Source organism: Ranitomeya variabilis, chromosome 2, assembly GCF_051348905.1.
Source record: "Ranitomeya variabilis isolate aRanVar5 chromosome 2, aRanVar5.hap1, whole genome shotgun sequence".
Lineage (NCBI taxonomy): Eukaryota > Metazoa > Chordata > Amphibia > Anura > Dendrobatidae > Ranitomeya > Ranitomeya variabilis.
In genome coordinates this window covers 671,844,680-671,861,510 of record NC_135233.1, presented here as the reverse complement: position 1 = coordinate 671,861,510, position 16,831 = coordinate 671,844,680, and the positions used below count along the sequence as shown (strand labels likewise).

Genomic DNA, 16,831 nt, shown 5'->3' with positions numbered 1-16,831 from the left:
GAAACTTTACACAAGACCTCAGGCAGCTTGGACTGTGTGCATCTCCACTCTTCCTCAAGACTCTGGGACCTTGATTTCCAAATAAAATGCAAAATTTACTTTTCTTGTGGAATGTGTCAATGACTGCCTTCTGGACATCTGTCAAGTCAGCAGTCTCCCCATGATTGTGGAGCCTACTGAAACAGACTTAGGGACCTTTTTAAAGGCTTAGGAAGCCTTTGCAGGTGTTTTTGTTAATTATTCTAATTTACTGAGATAATAACTTTTGGGTTTTCATTGCCTGTAAGCCATAATCATCAACATTAACAGAAATAAACACTTGTAACAGATCATTCTGTTTGTAGTGACTCTATATAATATATGTGTTTGACATTTTGTATTGCAGAAATGAAATAAATTAACTTTTTGATGATATTCTAATTTAGTGAGAAGCACATGTATATAAAAAGATACATATGCATGTTTTTCTCAATATCTGACATGAAATAAGAATAAATTTTTCCCGTTTTAGGTCAATTAGGATTACCATAATTATTAATATTTGCCAAATGCCAGAATAATGATTGAGAGAGAATGTTTTAAGGCATTGATGATATTCTAATTCTGTGAGAAGCACCTGTATGTATAAGTATGATGCCAACAAAAATGCCCCCACAGTATGATGCTCCCACAGTAAATTCATAGTATGATGCCCCCAACACAGTGATGTCCCCATAGTGCCCCTTCTCATTATGATGGCCTCCATACACATGATAATGTTCTCCCACAGCCCCCCAGACATGGTAGGATGGACCCCACAACATAGTATGATGGCCCACCACAGTCCTTCACACAGTATAATCGCCCCACATACAGCCTTCCACACGGTTTAACTGCCCTATACAGGACTCAAAATAGTATAATGGCTCCCATACAGCCCTCCACACAGTATTATGGCCCGCACAGCCCTCCACACAGTATAACGGCCTCCGGTCTACTCAGTATGATCACTCTCTCAGCATCCAGACACACCGACACACACACACACAGTATGATGGCCCCCAAAGCTCCATACAGAATTTCATCATCCCCACAATGCCTCCTGATGTATCCCAAAACTGGCCCCATATTCCCCAACACACAGTATGACAGCTCCCCTATATATGTCAGACATACAATATATCCCATGTAGAAATCCACTCTCTTTTTTAGCAGCTAGCATACACAAAGCCAATATATCTGGTCCCAAAAGACTTGGTTTATTTAATTCGCAAAGTCTTGAAAAACTCAAAACAAATACCGCCATTATTTAAAAAAAAAAAAAGGTAAAACCGAAGAAAACAATTCGTACAACATTTATAAATCTAACACCCGGTCTCTTGAAGAGAACAACCAACTTAAGAATCCTTCCCTCCTCCTACACACAGACCATTTCTGTGACAGCTCAGCTGCTTTAAATAGGATTTGTAAAGCCCGGACTGGAACTATGGGAATGACCATTCCAACCCAATCTCGTCTGGTCGCTCTTAAAACCTAGACTCAAAATCTGGTCCCATTAAAATAATTCTCAGCAACCTCATATTGCTGGAACTTTCATTTCCAGGTCTTACATCACCGAGGCTAGCCACCTGGGGACACATATCTCCCATCCAGGACTTTACTATCTGGTTTCTTACACCCCATTCAATCCACGTTCCCTTACCTATCCAGTTTCTGCAGCGTGTGTTCTGAAGCTCTGCACAGCGGGCACAATGTAGATACATCAGAGCTTGGGATGCAGAGGGAATGATGGAATAAAGAGCTGATTGTCACGATTTGGTTGTCGGATGTCCCTGGACCACGGACTCTTTCCCGCTCCCTAACGCTAGGGGTGCCCTAGCTCGCCCTGTTCCCCAGATTACTTCTGATGGTGAAGACGCTGGGGCCACGTACTTAGCCTTAGCTCCTGAATCCGCCCTCAGTCTGTACCCTTCCCCCACCCAGGGAAGAAGGGAGTAGTAGTGCATCGTAATACACCAATCATACTAACAAGGTAATATGAACAGAGAGAACAAAAAATACCAAAAATACAAATATACTCACACAGGCAATAGAGGTAAACACCGCGGAGTGGAGGATGGTGTTAAATCAAAGTAGCAGAAGAAAGGGAATTATCACACACTCAAAACCTAGCAATAGTCACATATACATCAACCAAACACCTTCTCCAATAACAACCATCAGCATCCTCCAGCCATGCAGCAAAAGCTAACTCTGACAATAAGTGCTATCCAGGACCCAGATTATATAGGAGATGGAAGTGGCTAACAGCCCACAGCTGAGGGTAGGTGCACACGGTCAGTAATCAGCAGTGCTTTGGACGCAGCACATGTCCGCTGGGTCCAAAGTGCTGCCGGCTTTTAAACGCAGTTGATTTCGCATGTGTTCATCGAACTGTGCGGAATCACAGCGTCCAATACATTGTATGGGTGAGATTTATCTTGCGGAGACTGGCATCTCCGCAACATAAATTGACATGCTGTGGTCTGGAAAGATACGCTGCATGTCCGCCTCCACAGGTAAGCTGCGGTCATTGGTGCACGCATAGTCGGCATGGGATTTCTTGAAATCCCATCCACTATGCTGTAACATCTGGACTCGGCAGGTTGGACGCTGCGGATGTACACAACTGCAATTTTCTGGGTCCTCTCTGTCGTGGCAAACCCGTGACACTGATGGCTCCTGGAAGCAGATATTGAAAAGCATCAGCACCGGACCCCTGGCTCATGGGCACCGTAGCGAACTCAAGGCACCTTATGCCATGCCTCTGTTTGTTTTTTGAGTTTTTTGTGCATATATTTGTGTTTTTTTCAGATACTTTGGTATTACATGGCTGAGGAAGAGGCCTAAGACGTCTCGAAAGCTTGCTTTATTACATCATATATATATATTTTATGTTAGCCATTAAAAGGTATCATAACTGCAAGATTATCTTGTTTTTCTCACTGAAAGCATTCTGTTAGCAATACGTTATGTATAAAACCTTTTAACTGCATGTAGATACTAGGTATTTGTCTCTGAGCATAAAATGCTGCTCTATGGGTATTTTTCTTATTGAGGTACAGTACAGCACTAGGCAACAACTATGCTGCAATCTGTCAATGTATTCATATGCATATTAGAGTTACTAGATAGAAAGTAATACAATGCATATTCATAACCAGCTTTACTTTCTGCAAAACTTACGAGGTTTGTCTAGTTAATAAATTAGATATTTTCACTATAATAGAAGTCTTCTTTGCCTTACTGACACATATTGTAACAATTTGGAGAAGAAAATTCTATCCTATTAGGCTGAACTCCCAATAATATACAATGGGTCTATTTTACTTCACTACAGGATGAATAGGAATTTGGGACCCTTCAGTTACAAGACTTTCATTGTATGCAGAATTGACGAATATGAAAAGTACAAAGTATGTCATTTCTTACAGTTTGTATAGTTGAATAATTCATTCATATATATATATATAATGGATTTGAAGTGTTTCAGGAAGAAACTTCAGGGAAAGTCCTACATTCGGAATTTATAATGAACAGAAATAGTCTACTGTGTATTACAGTTATGATCCCCTTAAGGCATATTCACATTATCCAATAGGTTGCAGTGCCAGACATTCTGAAATTTTGGAATGCAAACTCAATCAACAGAGGTATAACTGCCTTATACTATCTATATACTATATATCCTATTAGTGTTATTGCACTTTATACAACTTTAAGATATATTTAAAATAATCACATGAATTTAAACAGGGTTTACGTTTGCATTTATCTATGTGCAGCGCCCCAGAGTCCTGGTCGTTGCAGTACTGTGGCTCCGCCACTAAGGGGAGCTATGGTACGTCTGATGGCACTGAAGGAGTTCATCTGACCAGGTATCACAGACACCAATACATTTCACAGCCGGGCCTCCAGGGGGAGCTAAGGGTTCTATTCACTAGGCCACTCCCCACCATTGTGGGTAAACTGGGGGTCAGGCAGGAAGTTAGATCAGAAAGCTGACTGGGTTGGAACCAGGCAACACCTTGTGGCAGAGGGTGTTGTGGGAGAAGATTCGGTAGGGTCCCTGTCAGGGGTGGGATCCTGACAGAGGCTTGGCAACTTGAGCGAACGTAACGGGACCGTGCCTGCTCAATATAGCGGCGGTACCCAAGGAGGGATTGGAAGCGAGATAGATTGTGCTGGGTGAGAAATGAGATCAAAGCAACAAGGAGAATACCAGTAGGAGTCGTGCTGTAAGACCGAGGCAACATCCTACTGAGGCGCACAACCGGCGGCCGGAACGCCGAGGGAGTATTACAATATTCAGCTTCAAGCAATACTCTAAACCAACGGCAGGACAGTCAGTCTAAGGCGGGCTGTCTCACCTAAATCACCTATGCAGTCTTGGGGGGCAACTTGTGGAGAGGGGCGACTCTAGGGTCCCGGAAGAGCTCCGAGCCTACCCGTCATACGGGTGCCGTCCTAACCATAACATCAGGGAGGGACGGAGGATTAGCAGAACATCACCTAATCGAGTTGTGAGGGAACTTAAGAAACAGACACAACAGTAGTGGGGACTTTCCGTAAGCACAGCAGGGAAGGACCACAACACATAGCGCTAGCAGGAAGGCACAGATTTCCACCTGTTAAGAGAACTCTGGAGGTGCCATTGGACCGGCCGGACTTGCGCAGCCTGGTTATCCGGATTCTGGACTGAGGACCCAGAGATCTTCAGTAAAGAGGTAAAGAGACTGCAACCTGGTGTCCTCGTTATTTACTGCACCGCACCACTACAGCATCACCACCACCATCATCTATCCACATCTATTACTGTACGCCCCTCAGCAGGGTCACGGACCGGGTTTAGCCACCGTGACAACCCCAGAGCAGAGACTCGGAGGCCCGGTACCGGGTACCCCTCGGCCCTGCGGCAGTGGGGGCGCTACAACTTGGCGTCACGAACAGGATCTACTCAAGCCTGAAGAATCAGGTCATGTGTGCCTTGGAACTGTGATTTATTATGCTTGGACTGTGACTTATTGCAAAGACTGTGTGTTGCCACTTGCCGCCAGAAAATCGCCGCCATTATAGCGCTAAGGAGAGCGCAGGAGAAGAAGAAGGGCGTGGAAGTGGGCGTAAACAAGCTGAAGAGCGCGAAAGACAATGGCCGCCCAGTCTAAGTATTTCTGCACTGTGAGGACGTGTCCGTCAGCAGCGGAGATCCGCCTCCTGATCCTCAATGGAGGGCGGAGATCGAGAAAACGACACCGCCCACGAAGGAGAGAGCGGGAAAAAGACCAGGAAGTGACCCACATGGAGGACGCCATGACCAGCAGCTCCGAACCCGACAGTGGGGTTGAAGTGGAAGTCTCCCCCAACTACCCGGATGAGCACAGCAGCCCGTTCTCCGTGGACGGCACCGAACTCCTGCGGGTCGAGATGGAGGGCTTGCTTGACCAGCTCCTCCAGCTGAACATGGAGGCCCAGGCCCCGCACCAGGCAGTGCCGGAAGAAGGTCCTCAGGCGTCGGATCCTGCACCGTTACCGGAGCAACCGCTGAGATCCTCGCCGACACCGCCGGAGGAACCCGCCGCGGAGGAGGAACCTGCATCGGCTGGTGAGTCCGCCGACCCCGTCCCGCCGGCCGAGGGTTTGCTAGTGGGTCCAGTAGCAGCACCCCCTCTCCCGGGAACCCATAAACTCCAACGCCTACTACCATGGGAGGAAGCCACGGGCATGGAGCACCGTATGCGAGCCCCAATCGCCCCCACTCCCCTGCTGTGTGAGGTCCACGTGGAGCGCACAGTGTGCCGCTGGGTAAACCCCGGATCCAATCTTATGGGGTTCCCCGGGGTGAAGACCCAGGAGGGAGAGATGGTGCAGGCCCTAAGCTGGGAAGAATATCAGGTCCAGCTAGAGCAGCAGTGGAAGGAGAAGGAAAAGGAGTACCAGGCCGGGCTGGAGGCCTACCATCGGAAAGACTTGGCGGTCAAAGACCGGGCCCGCAAAGACCCCACCGCTCACCAGGCCCTGCGCAGGCAGGGCATCATCACCACCTTCAGGCTCCGTGGAGGCTGGGGCTTCATCAAGGAGCCGGGTCTGTATGCGGAGGTGTTTGTGAACCGGAGGGATGTTGAGTTGCACCTCAGGGAGGGCCACCCAGGCCGGGATCTCTATCCGGGGGATGAAGTCTCATACACCAGGCACTTTGGGGAAAAAGGGTGGTTTGCCCTGAATGTCCGCAAGGGGCCAAACCCTTCGATACCTCCGATTAGGGTGCCAATGAAGCTAACCCCTGTAGCAAAGGTGTCCCCTTGCGGTCAGCCCGTGGTCGTTGCCAGGACCACCGAAGACACCCCCACATGCACTATGGTCAAGACCACGACATGCAGCATTGTCACCTCCACCACCCTTGTGGCCAAGGAGGCACCTCTCCCGGTGGGTGGTGCCCGTGCTGCTGCAGAGCTGAAAACTGTGGGTACACAGACCCCCAGATGGGACGACAGACCCCCTTATGCAGTACCGGGCGGCTCGCAATACCCAAAGGGGTTGCCCCCACCGGTGCTGCCTCCTGATTGGTTCAAATAAATGTCTCAGTATTCTGAACATGTAAATAGTTCCTTAATTGTTTGTTTGATTCCTGATTTTGCTAGACCCGTCCAGGGTTAACTTTTAAGGGGATCCCTTTGTTGACCCGGGATCCCTATTGTTTTGTTTACTTTTTCTAAGTTTTGCACAAGTTTCCAGAACTGCCACAATCATGAACAGTGCATGATACAAACTGCTTGTAAATAGTTTGCACCTTCTTAAAGGTGCTCCCTACTGGTTTTACTTAACAAGAGACTCTTTGTGAAGATACCGCACCGGAGCCTTTGCTGAGTACGGACTGGTAGCTTGAGAAGATATGCTACCTCATGGAGACTTGGTCACCTTTTAAAGGGGACGTTCACCTGTTGCACTTAAAGGGTAATATTGCTTTAAGACAGATAGTAATAATGTCTTGACAGAAGGAAATGATGATGATGTTTATATGAAGAAGTTATGTGTATTTAACGAGTTAATTGTGAAAAATGTTTAATAATGTTGATAGAAACATGGGGACCCGTATGGGGTTAGTTAGTGAGTCCTCTTAGGAGCCGTATAGAGATGGCTCATTGATCCAAAACTGAAAGTAATGTAATGTTCTATACTGTGTATAGTAGTTGAAAAGGCAGTAGGCCCGGGCTGTAACAGAAAGGAGAGGCAGAAGGTCTGGTGCCGTTAGGACAGGCGGTCCTGCAGATTTAAAGAAGGAGAATGAAAAAGTTAAATTACCTTATGATGTGATTATAAGAAGGTCTTTAGTGGATTCAGAGTGTACGTCCTTAAAGGCAATGTTAAATTATTGTTCGAGCATTTGTACTAAGTAGAATACCCGGTTGGGTAAGAAAAGTTACTTATAGCATGTTCCTATGATATCTAACCATGTTTGTAATGTTCAAGTGTCCTCACCTCCCATAAAGGGAAGCTCTGTTTAAATATGCTTATTGTTATTGCACTCAACAAATTGTATGTCTTTTTGCTAACCTGTATTGTTGTTTTCTTCCCAGTCCCGGAGTACTGGATTTAACCGGGGGGGAGTGCAGCGCCCCAGAGTCCTGGTCGTTGCAGTACTGTGGCTCCGCCACTAAGGGGAGCTATGGTACGTCTGATGGCACTGAAGGAGTTCATCTGACCAGGTATCACAGACACCAATACATTTCACAGCCGGGCCTCCAGGGGGAGCTAAGGGTTCTATTCATATGCTTTTATTGGCACCATTAATTTCACTGCATTTTACGGAGATCATCACTGTCCACACAATTGAAACTCCCTATCACATCAGTATGTTTTTGGAGGGTGGAGGAAACCAGAGTACCAAGAAAGAAACCTACCAAGCGTGGAGAATATATACACTCCTTGCAGGTTTTTTCCTTGGTGAGATTTGAACCCAGGATTACAGAAGTGCAAGGCAACAGTGCTAACCACTGAGCCACCATGCAGCCCAGTCTGAGCAGCCCAGACACAGAAATAAACATACTTACATGTCTTAGCATGCTATTAATGTCATGCCTTTATACAAATGCATATAATCAGCTTTGCTATGTTTGTATTGAACTGTGGTGTATTGTGATAACTTATCCAACAGCGCCATATCTTGACAATGTTCTAATTACGGTTTACTTTCTGTTTCATTGCTTACTGTGCAATTTATTCTTTAAGGCTCATCAAGGCTTCCGTAGTTTCCCACCAGTCTCTGCATTAGCCTTGCCCCCATTTTGGCCTCATGGATGCTGACATGCTGATTATCTCTCCCTGATTTTCAGCCCATCTGGTTGTTTACCTCCACCTAGCACAGTCGGTGAGTTATTTTCCCCTTGTTAGAGCTCACCATGTTGTATTATATAGCTACTCTGTTCTATATGTTTTATAAGAAAGTAGTTTTTTGATATTACAGATGTTTATACTACCGCCATGTTGTGCAATTACACTGTGAATGTCCTGCGCCATACATAATGCCATGTATTTAGATATGTTGTAGGCCTTGTACTGAGTACTTTCATTTTTTCTTATAGTTTTACACTATCCTTTTAATAAAAGGTGTAAAAGACCTCCTGCGTCTACCTCAATGCATCGATAGGAAAGAGTTTAGCTGTTTGTCAACTCACTTATCTTAAGCACAAAGTTGAGGGTGCCAGAACAATTAATGCTTGTCTGAGGGATTTTCTGCAACACTGAATGCACTTGAGCACTGAAATCATCAAGATCATCTGCCGACAGCTTCTTTTGAAATTGTTGACCAATGTGCTCAATATGAGAAAAGACTGGAGACACTGCAAGCCATGGTAGCACTTTTAGGCTATGCATGCTGCTCATAGCAGCGGGTATCTTTAAGATGGAAACCTAAACAGGACTACATACAGCAAAGGAATGTCATCTAGGTTTTATGGTGGAAGACATTGTCACATGTAAATGTGTTTGATGATTCTCCTACAGGTTTCCACACACTGCGCAGTTCTCTTTGATATTCCAATACTTTGTAACCTGTAATAAGCTTTCCACATCTTTGTTTTGTTTGTTCGCATGTTATTTTAACACTATTAAAACCAGGTAAAAAGTTTTCAAAAAGAAAAAAAAAAGCTATGTCCTCGATTCATCACTACTGTTTCTCAATTTTTCTGAAGATTTGCTCCTTTTATTCGGGTCTTATTCATTTGTTTTTATGTTGTCTTTTTTTAAGTCTTTTTAATTTTTCCTCAACAATCTTTGCCTATTCAGATGTTATAAACAGATTTATGAATTACGACTATCAAATATCCCATTCTTTTGCCGATTTAAATCCAGTTCCCTTTGGAGTGAGGTTTGTGGAGTTTTCAATTTGGCACAATTTTAGACAACTGTGAGACTTTTTAAAGGATTTTCAACTTTTAGTGCAAAAAGTTTGCAAAAAAAAGGTTAAAGACAAAAATAACTTCATGAAACTTATGGTTTATTGGATTAGCGCTGCTATTTGAAACAGCGCGGTCAGTACCGTTATACCTTATTTGTTGGCATACTCATTCAATATAGGACTATTCAGGGTTATTTGGCATATGCCCACCTGGCAGTTGGTAATTGTCCAGGAATCTCAGCACTGAGTCAGCCCTGTTTTTCAGTGATCACGCTGCGCTATCACCAAGTTGGATCACCTACTTTTCCATATTGACAGATTGTCTTTGTATTTATAATGATGAACATTTATTAATATTATATGTAATAAAATATATACTATTTATACGCAAAAACTCTTGATTCTCCTTATTATTTATGATTAGTTTGAGTTTAGTATATTTATTAGCATTTGTATTGCTGGTTTCTCTATATATTCATGAACCTAGTGCGATATTTTGAACAATTTGGTGCGAAAAAAAAGTAAGCGAGTAGAAGATAGAAAAAAAAAAAAGTGACTTCAAGGTATTACAGGTAAAGAATCAGGCCCTATAATTCCATAAGGCTGGCGAGACAAAAAGGTTTTAATCAGCCTCTCTGCCCCGTTTAACTGATATATACAGTTTAAAATAAAACTAATCAGAATGGTCCTTTTTTAGATAAAGCTAAGATGTGCTGGTACAAAAACAGATGGCAATAGGAGAAGACGGTGCCTGTCTCCATCATGGGTGACTTGGGGACAAGAACAGCACAAATGCAGCATTGATCCCTGGGCACAGCAACGCCTGGAACAGTAGGAATAAAAATTAGGTGAATATTGCTGTATCTTGGTGGGGACAGGGTAAGTACTATGTAGGATTTTCATTGCTGTTTCTACTACCGTATATATAATGACTTCCACTAGAGGTAGAAGTGCAGCAATGGTGCCATCTAGGGAGAGATACATTTATGCTTAAATCCTGTAATCATTATTCCTTGTAAGCAGAGGTGTAGCTAGCTAGGGTTTTGGTTCAGGGGAGTGAAATTTCTGAGTGGGCCCCTAACCAGATAACACTGATTGCAACTATGGTGGCACACCCTAATAATGGATGTAGGAGATCCTCAGCAGATGACTGCACTGATACTAAAATAACCTCTGTACAAAGACCAATACTGATGTTACCGCCATTTGATGACCATATAGTGGTAGATAACAGTCCTGCAGGACATGTAAGAGATTACAGTACAGTTACTGATAGTGACTTACAGCTGACTTTCTTTCTGGTGGAGTCATTCACTTTTTGTCATGCCTTGATACAAATGCATATAATCAGTTTTGCCTTGCTTGTATTGAACTGTGGTGTATTGTGATAACTTATCCAACAGCGCCATCTATTGACAATGTTTTAATTACAGTTTACTTTCTGTTTTATTGCTTACTATGCAATTTAACATTTACGGCTCATCAAGGAAGGCATTAGTAATTCTCCATCAGCCTCTGCATTAGCTTTGCCCCCTTCTTCTCCAGCAGCCATTTTGGCCTCATGGATGCTGACATGCTGATTATGATTGTCACTGATTTAGGGGATCTTGTAATTGAAAAAAGCGCTACTGTAATGATGCACACCACGCAATATGTACAAAATACCAAAAAAGAGGTTTTTATTAGAACACCACACACATATTAAAACATAACTAAAATACAAACACCAGCAAAGAACCTAGTCCATTAAAGGTGATATCCACATAACAATCTGTACATAGTGTAATTCCCGAACAAAATCCTATGCATCTACTGGCTCATGGGACTGCTAGTAATAAGCCTAATACCCAGTCAAAAAATTGACCCCACAGAAAATATCCTAAAAAGGATGTATAGGGCAAAACTTTTCCCAGGGCTTATAAGCCCCTAGCCGGGAAACATTTGTGAACAGTTACCAGAAAGCCCATAAAGCAGACACCAGGGAGTTCAGGAAAATAGATTATCCATTATTCGATATTGGCAGGGGAAAGATGTCCCCATGCACCGAGTGGATGGACCAAGGAACGAGGTCCCACGCGTATCGCCCTCACTGATAGGGCTTTCGTAAGAGTAGTGAGGTATACCTATGGACCTCTGTTTAAATACTAAAATGTAAGCAAACCTGATAGCAAAGCAGACGGATGAAAGAACGGCTACACCTGAGCAGGAAGTGGTGGAGTGCCGGACTGTGCATGCGCGCAACCACGCATGCGCAGGCCGGTATGAAGCGGCGACACCTGGGAAGAGAGAGGTGGAGCGCCTAACAGCGCATGCATGGCTTGAGCCGCAGAGAGCGTGACCACACCTGCACAGGCTGGAACGCAGTGGTGCATGCCAGGGCAGGAAAGTAGAGCCCTGCACCGCGCATGCGCTGCTTGGTCCGTGCAAAATGCAGATGCGCGTGCGCAGGAGTGAAGGGTGACTAAGCGCAACTGGCCAAAAAAAAGGGGGGTATATCTCAGCTAATAAAGAGGAGCTGAGAGGAAACCATATCTAGATATAATGGCATGGGCCAGGGGAAGGGGGAGAGAAGGCCCCCTATTTGGGCCTATTAAAGCAAAAATAGCCCATTGACAAAATGTGAGGCCCCAGAAACCCAGAACTCACAAATTACAACTGGCATTGGGGTGTAATATAAGTAACGCATGATGATAACAGTGCAAGCAACAACATGCATACAGCAAACAACCCCCGGGGGTCCATTCATACATCAGTCCTCTAACACCTGAAAACGCATGAAGTGCCATAATAATCTTTATTGGGTTAAAACCAACAGATACAATCAAATATCAATACAGTACAAAACTTACAAAAATACTCCAATAAAAACCCTGTGCAGGGTCCATAGATAAGGATCAGAATGAATAATGCACCCTTGCCCAAAATCCCTGCCTATAGATAAGACATTAGTAAGCACAAGTCCCGAAAATAGACACCAACCCTCTTAGACACAGGATATCCCGGTTATACGAGGCGTGGGGCATAGTTTGTCCAATAGCCAAAACACCTAGCCTGGTAATGGCCTAGCCCATATGAAGAATAATGTCCCATGAGCCAGAGTGAACCTTTTCCCTAAACAGGGGGGAACACCCCATGAGCCAGGACTTAAAAATCTGCAAAATGTACAAAAAGGACACAAAATAGTGTATATACACAAATATATGTTGTTATTTAGATAATAACAACAACAACAGTGTAGCGCTAGACAGACACCCACAGTTGAACCCTATGAGGCGGAACAGTTATTTTAGGCACGGAAACATAAGGAATACAAAACGACCGACCAATCTCAAGCAAACCAAGAAGTGGTTCCCGGAATCTTCAGTTTTGGTCCGATGATAATACAGGGGCCATCCACTCCCCATGGAAATCCCTGGGACCAACTCCAGCAAATTGTAGTAAAGGTGAGCCGATCTCATCCCAGAAATCCTGTAAACAGGAGCTCCTCATTAAGACCTGCCAGGGCAACAGAACCAAGATTAAAAATCCATCGAGATTCAGCACGTAGTAAGCATGGTTTATGTGGACCACCCCTATTGGATAACTGGATGAGTTCCAGCCCCACCACCCATGTGTACAAGGTACGGCCTGCATGGTGGGCCAAAAAGTGGGCCGCTACAGGAGTAAGTGCCCTGCCCTTAGACGAGTCACTAAAGGCCAAATTAATGGTGGAGAAATGTTTTTGGACCCTACGCCGCAATTCCTGCCAACATACACCAACTGGCATGGGCAGATGAGAGCATAAATCACACAGGTAGTTTTACAATTAATGTAGGACTGAAGCTTATGTGCCTTCCCATCCACAGGGTTAACAAAAACATCCCTAGTGGCCACCATATGGGAACAGATGTTGCAGCTGCCACAAGCGAAGGAACCCCTGAGCTTAGTTCCCCGATTGGTTCTCGTCATTTGCCTCCTGCAGAGGCTCCTAGTCAGGAGGTCCCTAAAATTCAGAGCCCTCCTAGCCATCAGCAGGGGGCGTTCCCCTACAACTGCAGAAGTGTTCAAATCAGTTGTCAAGATCCCCCAGTGCCTTTGTAGAATGGCCCTGATGTTCCCCCAGTTGTTCTTATTGAAGCTAGTTATAAACCTGGGTTTATCATCACGTACCTTCACACGGGTGTCCATAAGTGATTCTTGTGTGTGGGTCCTTGCCCGCTGAAATGCCATAGAGATGCTCCTACGTGGATAGTGTCTTTCCTTAAAACGGTCCGTTAAATTATGTGCCTCAATTCGAAAATCTTCATCCGCAGTACAATTTCTTCTCACCCTCAAAAACTGGCCAGTTGGAACACCATTCCTAGTGTGTAGTGGGTGGATGCTCCTATAGTCCAACAGACTGTTGGTGGCTGTTGGCTTCCGAAATAGCTTTGTAAAGATGAAGCCATTGTTGGACGTCACTTGCAGATCCAAAAAGGTCACTATAGAAGAAGACATGGAGTAGGTGAGTAAGATATTGTGCGTGTTAACATTTAGAGATTCAATGAACCTACAACAATCCTCTGTAGTCCCTGTCCAGATGAAGAACACGTCATCTATATATCGTGACCAGTGACATATGTTGTTTTTGAAGGCCGTCGATGGGTAGACTACCGTAGCCTCCCACCATCCTAGAAAAAGATTTGCTAAAGCCGGGGCACATCTGGCCCCCATGGCCACCCCAGAGGTCTGCAAGTAGTATGTTCGGTCAAACAAAAAGAAGTTATGCTTGAGAATGAAGTCCAGCAAATCAACCACCAGAGAATCATGTATCCTATCAGAATGCCCCACTTGATCCAAAAAGTACAGCACTGCGGTAATGCCATCCTCATGGCTGATGTTTGAGTACAGTGACTCAATGTCACAGGTCACCAGTAGGGCCTCAGACCGAAATGTAAGACCCCGGCAGTTTCTGATAAAATGTGAGGAGTCCTTCACAAAAGAGGGTAGATTTTTGACCAGAGGCTGCAAAAAGTAATCAACTTATATGCAAGCCTTCTCACAGAGGCTACCAATGCTGGGCCACAATCTGCCGACCGGGGTCCTAAGGAGACTCTTGTGAACCTTAGGCAGCATATAAAACGTAGCTGTAACAGGGTATTCCACCCACAAGAATAGAAACTCTTGACGGTTAATAATGCCCAGATCTCTAGCTTTTTCCAAAAGATTCCTGAACCTAGCAGCAAACACTGCTGTAGGATCCGAGGGAAGTTTTCTGTAAAACCTCCCATTCCCTAGTTGTCGATACGCCTCCTCCAAATAGAGGGCATGTGGCCACAAGACCACATTGCCCCCCTTATCGGCCTCTTTGATAAGAAAGGCCTCATTGTTTTTCAAACTGTTAAGAGCCTGTTTTTCTTCCCCACTTAAGTTATCAGAAACCAACGGCCGTGGGGACATAGATATAATATCCTTTTTAACCAGTTCAAAAAACACCCTGATGGCCGGTACAAGGACAAAAGGAGGCGCCACACTAGACCTATTTTATAGGGAAATCGGTGCTCACCCATAGTAGGTTCATTCTCCTGAAGTAACTGAATCAAATCCTGCAACACCTGCTGGTCAGATTGGTCCAAATCCTTGATTGCCTGGGGCTTATTGTGTAATACCCGAAGGACAAGATGCCTGCAAAATAAGAATAAATCCTTTATTAAAGTGAATTTATCAACAGAGTACGTAGGGGAAAATGTTAGACCCCTCTGCAGGACCGTCAGCTGGGTAGATGTGAGCACATGATCGGAAAGATTGATAACCTGTAAAGTGTCACTGGATGCCTCACCTCCTCCAGAGTCAGCCACCGCCATTGAAGATGTTAGTTCTTGTGATAATTCTTGAACTGTTTCTGTGCCGGCGGACGGTGACCCCCAAATCTGGTGGTTCGCAATTGCATTTGAGCGGCGCTTGCGCTCCCTTCGGATATAGGGGATCTAAGGCTGGCACTCTACATAGATGACATTATTATTAAACATTCAAGGTATCAGGTGGCATTGTAACTATGTGGGGGGACTTGAGTCATTTATACTTTTAGCGAGGCATTCGGGCATTATAGTAAAAGGGGAATTCAGGGTACTTTATTACTTTTTGTGTGCTATATAAAAATAAAAATAAAAAATGATTATTATTATTATAAAAATAAAATTATTATTATTATTATTATTATTATTATTATTATGTTACAGAGGGGGCTAGTTGTTCAAACCACTTGGGCAATTACTCAAGTGACATTATTACATTATAGTGGCACTAAGGTAATGTAACAATCACAGGGATACATATGGGTCATTATTTCTTTCTAAGAGGGGTCATGACACTGACTGTGCTGAAAAACTAGTCAGGATCCTGGTGTTAAGTGAGCATATATACAGTATTTATTTGAATTTCTGCCACACTTTTTTTGGACAATACTACCATATATGGAGAACTGAGGGGAGCAATATTACTTTACATGGGAGTATTAAGTGGAGATTATTATATATGGGGGGAATCAGTGAGCATTACAGCTATGTGAGTAGACTTGGGGCAATTATACTTTTGGTGAGGTATGCAAGGTATTATATTATATTAATAGTGGGAGTTCAGAGAACTTTATTACTTTTTGTATGACACAGAAGGTGTCAGATTACTCTTTAGGGGCACTTGGGGAATCATTAATTGTTAAGAAAATGTGCTGTTCCGTGTAAATTATACTCTTCAGTTTTTATATGTATCTTCATGCTATGTATGTTGTTATACTTTCTCTGCTGCCACCCAGTGGTCTTTTTCCGTATGGCAGCTTGTTATGCATTAATTCTTGTGGGCATGTCTTTCGCTTCCGGTTCAGGGGTCAAGACTTCTCTTCCTCTGGCAGCCATTTCAGTTTCAGTTTACTTGCTGTTGTGAGAGGACGCTCTTGAACTGGGCTTAGGAAGGCATCAGTCTTTCGACCTCTTGCTGCTCACACTTGCAGTCATACTTGGTGCTACATCTTGCTGTACCTTGTCTACACCTGCATTTCTGGAGAAAGTACTGTATTACCAGTTATCGGCTGTATGTCCAGATTTCCAAATAAACAAGTCTGGATTGCACAATCCCTGGAGTGCATCATCTCTTCGGACGCTGAGCAGCATCGGTCCTGTCTGCCCTATAGCGAGGAAAATACTGAAGGTACGATTCTCTCTCACAACGCTTATTAATCCACCACACCTCCATTCGCCTCATGTGGGGACAGAACAGTCGAAAGACTGCCTTGAAGCCCAGCCGGAATCATCCTTATATCCCTATCCATGTGCCCACGCTCTCCCTGCTCACATACTGCAGCCCCGCTCTGCTAAGAAATCTCTCATCACCTCAGACCACATTGTGCATAAAGACTCTCTGTATATTATACCACATCACTGCAGATTGTCGGACTGCAGAACCCCA

The 16,831-nt window shown here is 44.3% G+C and overlaps 1 protein-coding gene and 1 long non-coding RNA gene across 2 annotated transcripts in view; both read right to left on the bottom strand.

Moving 5' to 3' along the window:
* Positions 1-16,831, bottom strand: part of LOC143807584 (uncharacterized) — a 1,151,218-nt gene that overhangs the window by 179,911 nt on the left and 954,476 nt on the right. The gene's annotated exons all lie outside the window — the stretch shown is intronic.
* Positions 11,538-15,515, bottom strand: LOC143809817 (uncharacterized). The gene is made up of 4 exons (XM_077292816.1): positions 15,210-15,515; positions 14,937-15,055; positions 13,562-13,872; positions 11,538-12,907 (listed from the first exon to the last, which is right to left on the bottom strand). The coding sequence occupies exons 2-4, from the start codon at positions 14,938-14,940 to the stop codon at positions 12,773-12,775; spliced, it is 450 nt and encodes a 149-aa protein (XP_077148931.1). The 5' UTR covers positions 14,941-15,055; positions 15,210-15,515; the 3' UTR covers positions 11,538-12,772.